The sequence below is a fragment of the Simochromis diagramma genome, unplaced genomic scaffold (genome assembly GCF_900408965.1).
Source record: "Simochromis diagramma unplaced genomic scaffold, fSimDia1.1 OVJJ01000091.1, whole genome shotgun sequence".
Classification (NCBI taxonomy): Eukaryota; Metazoa; Chordata; class Actinopteri; order Cichliformes; family Cichlidae; genus Simochromis; species Simochromis diagramma.
In genome coordinates, this window is record NW_024386901.1 from 1,256,929 (window position 1) to 1,268,001 (window position 11,073).

The 11,073-nt window shown below is 41.4% G+C and overlaps 1 protein-coding gene across 1 annotated transcript; it reads left to right on the top strand.

Annotated features, from left to right (window-relative positions):
- Positions 1 to 50: 50 nt before the first annotated feature.
- ska3 (spindle and kinetochore associated complex subunit 3) lies at positions 51 to 8,213 on the top strand. The gene is made up of 11 exons (XM_040034669.1): positions 51 to 292; positions 381 to 442; positions 1,208 to 1,379; positions 1,503 to 1,932; positions 2,066 to 2,127; positions 3,585 to 3,784; positions 3,870 to 4,076; positions 4,497 to 4,685; positions 4,834 to 4,913; positions 5,256 to 5,383; positions 7,534 to 8,213. The coding sequence occupies exons 1-11, from the start codon at positions 169 to 171 to the stop codon at positions 7,689 to 7,691; spliced, it is 1,812 nt and encodes a 603-aa protein (XP_039890603.1). The 5' UTR covers positions 51 to 168; the 3' UTR covers positions 7,692 to 8,213.
- Positions 8,214 to 11,073: the final 2,860 nt, after the last annotated feature.

The window sequence follows — 11,073 nt, forward strand, 5'->3', positions numbered from 1 at the left end:
AGAAGAAGAAGAAGAAGTCTCTTCCGCTTAATACCGGAAGAGGCGCCAAAATTGAAATTTAGTTCTTTCTGCCGACATAGAAACGATAAACAAACGGCCTTTGAAGGTCTGACGTCGGTTTCAGAGTAACTGAGTGCGCTTTTGCTCGTGTCGGACTTTTGCCTGAAAATGGACTCGACTACACAATTCTTCAGCAAGCTGAAAAAGCTGGCAGTGACTCTGGAATCTGAGACTGCCAAGCTCCAGCTCGCATTTGAAAACCGCAACTGCGACGACGACGACGACGAGAGCGGTGAGAAACACGCTGACACACAGGCTGCTTAAATCGCTTACAGTGAAGTCATCGCACATATCTCAATATGAATTCTTTTCTATTTCAGAAAAGACAGCCAGAGCGATGCGAGCCTATCATGAACTGAACTGTGACGTAGGGAACCTGAAGGTAAAAGTTAGCACGTCTTTTTTTTTTTTTCTTTCAGCTAAAGGTGGCGACATATACACAGGTTAGCGCGACAATGCAATATTTTATCAGCAGCTGCAACAAAGATCGTTAAACGCGTTATGTAAAATTAACCAAATGCATTCAAAAGTCCTGCACTCAAAATCTTACTTTAGGCAAACTTTGTATTTAACATATTAAAGGTAGAACTGTGGTGATGCACGATTATCTATTACACTTTTACATCCTTTACAGTGGCTCCCAACTCAGAGACAGACCCTTTCAAAAGGCCAAGATAAATGTGGTTATTCTCTAATTATTGCCTGTCTTTTAAATATAGTTTGGCCTGCATCGTTATAAAAGCAAGTCTTGTCATTTGAAATGCCTGAGTGCACTTGTTCAGGCACTTGTTCAGAAGGCATAAAAATTAAATTGCATTTCTGTACTGTGTAAATGCGTACAAAACGTTATTGATTTTACCTACAAAATTACTACCCGTTATTTATTACTGCAGGTAAAACCATTTTGCTATTGTTGAACTCTCCACTGAAGTGAGAATAATATAAAGTCTTTACCTGCCAAAGGTTTTCCTCGTCTTTGACTTCTGTTAACTTGACGCTTATTTCAAGCATCAAAGGAATATCTGTGTGTCATTTATAAACTGATTATTCATAGCAATATCTTTATTGAAGACTAATATTGTAAATTGGTCGGGCGGTTCATTTTTGAATGGTGAGTGCTCATCACTTTTAGTCTCTTCTCGGGTAGGGACAGATCCAGGATGCCTTGGCTCAGCAGAAAGCAAAGAATAATGAGGCGAGCAGCTTCATTAAGGCGTGTAGAGTAATGGAGCAGAAAGTCTTCAAGGACATTGAGAGGCTGAAGAGACACTGCGAGAACTATGGTTACCAAGCTCCCTGTGACACCCAGAGATCAACCAGTAAGTATTAACAATGGCAAAACGACTACATAACACTGGTAATCATGTGTAATGATTTCTTTTCACTTAAAAGAAAAGCGACATGCATTTATGGTGTTCTTATTGTGACTTTTTCTTGTATAGAGCCTAAAGATCAGGCGGAGGAGGCTAAAGATGAAGAAGCAGATGACGACTCAGTAGAAGAGGAAGGTCAGGAGGAGGATGGAGGGAATCCTTCCTCAATGGCTCCAAAACCAGAGCTGCCCAACACTGATGTGCTGCGAACTCCACAGCTCTCTGATTTTGGTTTGTCTGAACTGCACCTAAAGAGAGTTCTGGCTGGGACTGAGTGGTGTTCAGAAGTTCCCCCAATGCCTGAGATGAACCTTCCTCAACCCTCACACAAAGCATCTGTACCATCGCCCATGCCCATTACCCCCAAATGTAACCTGCGAATGGATGACTACGAACTCCAAACACCCCAGATGCATGACTTTGGCATCACAGAGCACACAATGTGTCTGAACAATGACTTCACCATGAATCTGTTCAAGAAGGCTGAGAACCACCCAAGGTAGAGTGGTATGAACTATAATGACCCCTGTCGGCCACACGCAGGGTTTGTAGGGTTACTACTGCAGGTCCTTTAAGACTTTACTGTGTAAAACTGCTTTATCCTGCTTTATGAGTCTCTTCTTGTTCAACAGACCATTACAGGACACAACTGAACCACCAGTGAACGCTTTAATAGACAGTTTGCAGACAAAAGGTATGAAACTGTCAACCTCATAGCTCTTCTTCACCCCACAATAGGTGACTGTCATCTACACTCATGGAAAAGAGAAAGTTTTCACAAAACTCTACGCTGTCCTGTTTAAAAACTAAGTACGCCCAATGATTCAGTACTTTGTAGACACGTCTAGACCCATAACTTGAAGTAATAACTTGAAGTAAATATACAGACAATAACTTGAAGTAATTGTCTGTATAACTTTATCAGTCTGTCAGTTTGTCCTGGAGAAATTTTGGTCCACTCTTCTTTACAACATCAAGTCTGTGGCCATTTATGCACCGCTCTCTTAAGGTCTGCACTTTGATTGTACCATTGTTACACATTGATTCTTTTCTTTGTCGGCCATTCTGTTGTTGATTTGCTGATATTCTTGGGACCGTTGTCCTCTTGCATGACCCAGTATCAGCCAAGCTTTGTCTGTCGGACAGATGGTCTCACATTTGATTCTAGAATCCTTTGGCATACAGAGAAATTCATGGTCGATGAATGACTTCAAGGTGTCCAGGACCTGTGTCTGCAAAACGATCCCAAATAACCACCCTGCCTGAATCCTATTTGATTAGCTGCTATTTAAGATCTTAGTTTCTGTGGAACGGTGTACTCACCTTTTCACAGGACTGAACAGAGTTCAGTGAAAACGTTTTTTTTTTCACACAAATGTATAAAGTATACATCTTTAGTAAAGAAATCGGATGTCTTTACTATTCAGGAAACAAGATGTTTCTCTTCTTCAGTTGTCTTTTTCTTGCATGACTTTATCCAGCACTTAGTTTATGATCAGATGTGTCCCTTTGCATTTATTTTCATCTTACATTTTCTAAACACAGTGTTTTTTCGAGTGTTATAAACTATTTAAAATATCTTACTATTTATTTATTAGTAAGTTGTAAGTAATCTTATGTCATGACATATTCTGATGCCTGTTAATTAAAAAGTGCATGTTTGAATATGGTTATGTTTTCATTGTCTTAAGTTTAATAATGATACAAAATCCCCAGTGTTTAGCCAGTGGAGACTACAAGTTTCCACATCACACTTGTGCAGATTTTTTCACTACTTGGCTCTGAAAAAAAAAAAGTGTACTGAACATTTTGTTCAGCGAAATCTGACGTCCAAAAGAGAAATAAAAAAACACTGACCAAAACGAGCTTTTCATAGAAAATGATCAGCTTTAAGTACTCGGGAACTACATTTGTTTTTATTAAACAGCTCAAGGCTTTGTCAGTGCACCATTTTTCTATCTGAAATGTTGCTTGTTTTTCAAAGATGCCACCTGAAGGTATTAAAAATTCTATACTATGTATTTAAAATATCTAGTATTTTGAAAAATAAAAGTAGCACATGTAGAGAAACGGCACCAGGCTGTTAAGAGAAAGCACTGCAGTGAAATGGTTCTAAATATCTTCCTGTGACATTGTTTTGATTACCTTCAGCTGAAAAGCTGGAGTCACCAGAGCTGCCTGTGTTTTGCACCCCGGGATTCAAGATCAAAAAGACAAACGGTCACTCCTCTCCAACTGCTCAAGACACTGGTGTCCCAGAATTCCCCTGTCACCCTGGCAACCTACCTGCCACACCCGAAGTCCCAGCATTTCAAACGCCGTACGTGAATCGACTAGTCAGTACCAAAAAGGTAAGAAATAAAATGTAACTGTGTGTGTTTTTGTTTCTGACATTTTGATTTCACATCACCTTTTTAATTTTATTTAATTTTTTAGAGCACACCGCAGCCTGAGCCATCCGTTATGCAAACGGATAATGACACCCAGACCTTGGATCTTCCATCCCCACCTTGTAACAGGGCAGCTGGTTTCAAACGCACCTGGGAATATGATGTGCCCGATATATCCACCACGGGTTTAGAGGACAAGCAGATGCCAGTGATGCCCAACCTAGAGTCTGCTTTGGGAAATTCTTTACAAAGCGTAAGACGAACGGGAAAGCATTTACTTTTAACCAGAGATGCTCACGGCTTTATGGCAAACAAAATGACTAGTCAGATGTAATATGACTAGATTTTATGAAAGGTTGGTTAAATAAAATGAACTGTAATCTCCAGAAGGGAAACTTCCTTCTTATAGTAACAGACTAATATAGCTTCTAAAAAAATGTTTTCAGTCCATCATAATATATCAAAATATTTTTTCACCACAAGAAATTTTTAAGAAAAAAGGTGTAATAAAAAAATTAAAAGCATCTTACTAGCAAACAAATTCTGTTGTTTTACATGAAGTCAAAAATGAGCTAAAATTGCTCATTTGATTTTCATTCCTGTGCACAGATGAGATTTATCAAAATGTGAATGAAACATGTTTAAAGGTCAAAGTTTTTCCTGTCATTTACAGAGCAATGGGAAAATCCTGAAGTTCAGCGAGAATGAAAAGGTGGCTAAGGAGCCCAATGTCAACAGCCTGGAGTTGGATGGACTCACCCAGGAGTTCAGCTTGGGGACACCTCGTATAAGAGCACACTACCAAGAGCCAACCACCCCGGAGATGCCAGACCTGAGCTCTGTCACACAGGACATCTGTAAAGTTAGTCTTGTTTAGTCCCATAAAAGCACTTTTGAAATCCATAGGTTTGCTGTTTGCAGATAAATTCATGTTCCATGTTGACGTAAATGTTACATAACATTTATAATTTGTGAAATTTCCTCTTGTGCTCTTTCCTCCTATTTTGTAGCTTGTGTCCCAGGCTCAGTTGAAGAAGACAACAATGACAAATGAACACCCACCTGTCAAGCCTGACAAAAAGAAACACAGGTAGCCCGTTATAAAATAAGAAATATAGATATAGGTGGCAATATTTAATTCATGAACTCTAAATTAGTAGCTTTTATTGTGTGTCCATTCCAAAGTTGCAGATCAGGCTGGTGCTCGGTAGCAGAGAAGAATATTAATGTAAAACATTAGATATGAGATATCATTCGTATATATTTTTAATAAATGTTGAACTTTTGTGTTGCTTATTTCTGTCTCTCCTGATGAAATGTGTTAATTTCTTTATTTCACTCAGTTTTATCCATTCTTACATGATGCGTGCCTGCAGTCTTTCTTTCAAAACTTTGATTGTGACGTGTCACCTTCCATCCATTCCTCTCCCAGATCTGCAAGTCTGCCTGAAGTGTCAGAGAACGAGTTCCAGAGTTTACCGAGCTACCTGAGGCAGATGAGCATGAACAGCCTCAACCAAACGGTTCACAACATCAACAATTTCATGGCAGAGTATCAAGGTCAGTGTTATTTGTGCACAGGGTCATGGATGAATGCAGCTCTTATTTAAACAGCTCCGGTTATGGAGGATGGCTGCGCCCTCCATGACCCTGGTTCTACCGGAGGTTTCTTCCAGTTAAAAGGGAGTTTTTCCTTCCCACTGTTGCCAAGTGCTTCCTTATAGGGGGTCCTCTGATTGTTGGGGTTTTCTCTGTAATATTGCAGACCTTTACCTTCCAATATAAAATACCTAGAGGCAGCTATTGTGATTTGGTGCTATTTTAATAAAACTGAATTGAATAGCTTTGTAACTAAAAGTGGAGGGTCAGTTTGTAACTGTAGTGGAGAAGAATGCAATCGTACATTAATGTACTACAGGACACACCACAGTCAAGGTGCGTGAGAAACGGAGACTCTGACACAGCAGTTTGAACTTCTCACTGAGGCAGTGGTGTTGATGTCGTGGTCAGTAGTTTAGAAAACACCTGTGATCACACACAGTGGTTTTCAGATTGGCTGCAAACTTGGAAAACAAATTATCTTGCTGGTTTGACTTTTGTTCAGTTGGATTTGATTACTGCAGTTACACTGGACTTCCACAGATTTCTTCATTCAATCAGAGGAGCGCTTCCTGTTTTAAAAATAGCGTCCAGTAGTTTTCACGGTTATGCTGAAATCCTTCCCTGAATAAAGCTGTCATCCTCTGTTAGTTTGGACTGTTAATTAGCAGCAGAGGGTGCTATTTGCATAAGTAAACAACCAAATGGGAATGAACAGGTCTGTGCTGGCGATGTTTCCCTTGGTTACTCAATGGGAGATCATCTATAATCCACCCCGTTGTAGTTACAAACATGAGAGGTTAAAAAATGGTTTAATCGTTTAAAAAACTGAGCTTCTAAAGTAACAAGAAATCTGGATTCACAGAAGCTGCTTTCGGCTGCTTCCTTGTCACAAGCGGGTGCCACAGCAGGTAGCGCTGCCTGTTTGATTTGGCAGTTTTACACCGGATGCCCTTCTTGACACAACCCCAATGAGAAATTAGGATTCATAAACCTGTCAAATTGTTCCTGATAGCAGCAAGAACTAGCTGTACTGTGTTAAACTTTTAGACGCTTCAGACTGATTAGACAATACCATCAGGGAAGCACCTGATCAGACTGAAATCTGAGGATTTGTCCCATTTTTAAAATCAAAGGGTGGGGACATCACATATAATATCTGTATACGACCAAGCCTGTCATCATATTTCATATTTTCCTGTCATATACATACTCTTACAATAGTAGATGCTCATTTTAAACACGACCAGAGTTTCAAATGATGTCGGTGATCCTTGTAAGCCCAAACGCTCAGGTTTCAAACTGCTGGAGATGCTGTCTTTTCACTTGTGTTTTTCTCATAAGAAAATATCTTTTATATGCTCTTGTAAGGCGCACAGCTCTGTTTGTGAGGAGCATCCCATGAGAAGAAAGTTGGCTTAAAAGGAAGTGGCCTTGGGAAGGATGGTGGTGAAGGAGGGAAGCTAAAACTGCTCCTTTCACTGGATGAACTGTGGGGGCAGCACAAAGGGCCACATTCAGATAAACAGTTATTTAAAGCTGTGAATCATGCAAAGTTAACTTAATGTAGTCCAAAAATAAACATGTCAAGCTGGAAATGAGCATATTAGGTCCCAGCTGAATAGATCTACATCGTTTTCTCAAAGTACACACGGTCATATAATGGCTGTATCCACTGTTGTGCTTACAGATAATTGTTTATACTCAGTGCTCAAGATAACAGTATGATATTTGGAAAGTAAACAAGAGATGTTTGTTATTTCTCTGATTGCAGATCTCTTGGTTAAAATGTCTCAGGACATTTGCTACCAGCACCAGGCTGTTCATCTTTATTGTTAGCAGAACAGTCAGTTTGTTTCTTTGTCTGGTTTCATCAGTTTAACATTGATCTGGCTTCAGTGAGGTTTCAGCTACAAAATTACCATCATCAGTTACATAATTGGAATTATATACCAAATAGATTTCCTCCAGTTTAAGCCCCCGAAACGTTTCAAAAAGCCAGATTTTTACAGACATGGTGTGTTTGTTATTTTAGCGGTATCCCAGCAAACCATCATGTGAACAAACTCTCATTTCTCTAATCTGTCCCTTTTCTGTGGCGCCCTCTGCAGGAGAAACAACAGAGTTTCAGATGGAGAAGCTGAAGAAGATCATCAGTGTCGGAACCAAGGCCCCCGTATACATCCTCTGTCTCACAGAGCTCAAGAGACTGAAGCATGTGAGAGGAGACCGGAACACCTCTGTGTACAGACTGATCACACACATCTAAAGCTTGTCCATCCGTTGGCGCAAATCTATGTGATGTTAAGCACTTAAGCTGCAGGCAAAGATTATCTATCAAGTCAAACAGCAAAGAAAAACATACATTATGAGAAGAGTCCCAACAAATGAACTCAATCAGAGAAAGCATCTATCCTTTATATTGTATATGGTTTGTGTTTTGATTGTAAATAGTACATGGACCTGTGAGTCAATAATTTGCATTTCCATGGTTGTATGCAATAAAATGGAAACTGGCTGTTTAGACAAGTAGTACAGATTCGTATAATACATAAAGATATATATTTAGACAATGTTGGATTAAAAAGGCTAAACTTTTATCAATAGCAAGCTCAGTCTTCTGCAGCGGGAGTATAACACATGACTTGCAGTAACCAATGGGTGTTAATAATTCAGCCACATGAATATGCATTGTCAAACTATAGATGGTTTATCCATCTACCCCAGGTCACTTTTAATTGTCCTTACCCATTTGTATAAAGTTAAATAAAATAGCAAATGAGACTGTTAATCAGAAAATCCTGAACTTTTATTGCTCATTGCTGTGATGTGTTGCATGTGACTACTACTATCTTGATCTTTAACGAATTGGTAATTGGCTTTTCAAATATAACTAGTGAGTTTTATCTTTGTGCAGTCTAAACACACTTGTATTGAAATAAGCTACTGTATCACAGTTGTGTGCTGTGGATGAAAGCCAAGTACTGTACTCCAGTTTCAGAGCTGATTAACAGAGGGATCTAATAAGAAACAGGTATATTGCATCTGTTTTATACTGTCTGTGGTTGTTTCCAGTTGCTGTGGTTTGTTTTTTCCTTCGTCATGTTCATTTTCGAAAATTAAAAAAGAGCAAATTAACCATTTGTGTGATTTCGGGACATTAGCGTTTATGCTTCTCGGCGTGAGTGAAGATCGCATTTCAATGACGTCGTCCCGAGATGGTCCAATCAGAGTGACGAAAGCTTACGGCCGTTGATGACGGAACTACAGTTTTTTTGTCGCCCTCTGGTAGACCACCATTTTGGGAGTCAAAACACCCAGCAAACTGCAGCGCACACTTCCACGCTTCTCCGTGGCCTTACTATGGTTCACACCTGTGTGGTGGCAGGCTGCAGGAACAGAAGGACACCAGGCACCACCTTATCTTTCTACCGTTTCCCACGGGACCCCGAGAGGAAGCAGCGCTGGATAGCTGCTGTGAACCGAGAGGGCTGGGTGCCGAACGACGGCAGTCGGCTCTGTAGTACTCACTTCATTTCAGGTATGAAGGCAAAACCACTCTGAACCCTAAAAGTGTCCCCCTGTGTGGGTTTTTTTTTTTTTTGTTTGTTTGGTTTTAAAGTAAACCAGTTCACACTGATGTTGCTAGGCTTCCACATAAACACTCGTGTCTAGAAAACCAAGGAGTTTGGGTTTTTTTGCTGTCAGTGCAGTGTTGTGTTCAAAGGTTGCATGAAGTCAGGAGGGACAGTGGCATAGTCGGTGTAACTGCAGCGGGTAATAAACATGTTTAGGTTCACTATCACATAGTAAAAACCCTCACTGATTAAAATGACTGGAAAAAGGCGGTGTTTGTAGCTGTAAGCCTTTGAATATCTAAAAAAAATAGCTGTACGAAACTAAGTTGAGATGGAAATAAAACGTAGCATTACTGCAATTAATTCAGCTGGGATGGGTTATAAATTTTGTTTACTAAATATATGAAAGTAGATGCCACTAATGGCACGTGGTATTTTAATGCTAGGCTTGTTTTGTTTTTATTGTCTGGTGTGTGCAATCTTTTTGTGCGCAAAGATTTTCATACTTTAATTTTGTTTGTAGAGGAAAAATTAATTAGGGATGTACTGACTGAGCAACAGCAACTGTTTGTTATTTTATGTATTGCACGCTACAAAATGAGAGAGCACTCTAAATCACAAGTATCATAAACAGATGAATTTGAATTAGATTCTTTTTTTCACATGCAGGTAAACAGGTGAAGAATCCGCGTTCTCCGGATTATGTTCCTTCTGTGTTCACGGCGGCTCCCTTATGCCCAGAGATGAAGGAGCCGGGTGCCTTAGAGATTGTGGACAAACAGGAAGCACGGGTGGAGGCAGCCAATGCCTTGCTGTTCCTCCAGGGCCAGGGCATGTCTGCGGTGGATGAACAGGGCCAGGAAAAGCATCCTGAGGTGAAGGAACAGGAGACCACTGCGGAGGAGAGTGCCTCCTCCTCCCTCAGCACTGAAGATGATGATGATGACGATGATGACGAAGATGATGATGATGATAATGATGATCAGTCTGTGAGTGACAGCAAGAAAGGAAAGTTTGCCCAGACATCTGATGTCCCGGTGAACTTTGATGACATCTTGAAAGCCCTGAAGAGGGAGAATCAGGCCCTCAAGGAGTCTGTGGAAAAAATGTCTCTCTCAGAGAACTCCTTAAGGAATGATGCTGAGAAAGTGAAGTTTTACACTGGTTTACCCAACTACTTTGTCTTAGAGACAGTCATGTGGCTGCTGGCGCCTCACATGGATGGAATGAAAAACGTGAAGCTCTCCAAGTTCCAGCAGCTGCTGCTGACACTAATGCGTCTCCGCCTGGACCTCCGCAATCAGGACTTGGCTTATCGCTTTGGCGTGAAAGTCGGAACAGTTACCAGAACAGTTCACCGGATGGTCAGCATCATGTCCTCTACTCTGGTGCCAACGGCTGTCTTTTGGCCCTCCAGAGCTGAGCTCCGTAAAAACCTGCCAGCCGCGCTGCGAGCCTCTCACCCTGACTGCGCCGTCATCATAGACTGTTTCACCGTGCCTTTCGAGGACCCGGTCTCTCAGGGGGCGGGGCCAAGTTATAACGTGTTTAAGTATCTGATTGGCGTGGCTCCACAAGGCGTGGTCACTTTTGTCTCTAGGGGTGTGCTGGGAAACGTCAGTGACAAGAGCCTGGCTGAGGGCTGTGGATTCTTGTGCAAGCTTCTCCCGGGTGATGTCGTACTGGCAAGCCGTGACCTGGACATCGGAGACTCCGTGGCAGCACGTGGAGCCTTGTTTAAAATTGCTGACAGCTACCAGGGAGAAGCATATGGGAGAACAGAGGGCTCATTGCTGGCTGATCCTTCCTCTGAGACAGTGAGCGTGCAGAGGCATGTGGAGAGGGTGATCTCTATGGTAAAGCAGCGGTACGCCATGCTCACGGGCCCTGTCGAGAGCGCCTTCACCGCAGCCTCTGAGCGCACGTCGAACCTCTCAACCTTTGATAAGATTGTGCAAGTTGCCTGTGCCTTAAACAACCTGTGCATCTCTGCTGCTCCACTCGAGTGATGTGTAGACAAACGCCTCGTGCTCCTTTAATGCTGATCAGGCTCTTCAGTTCCCTTTACTGCTT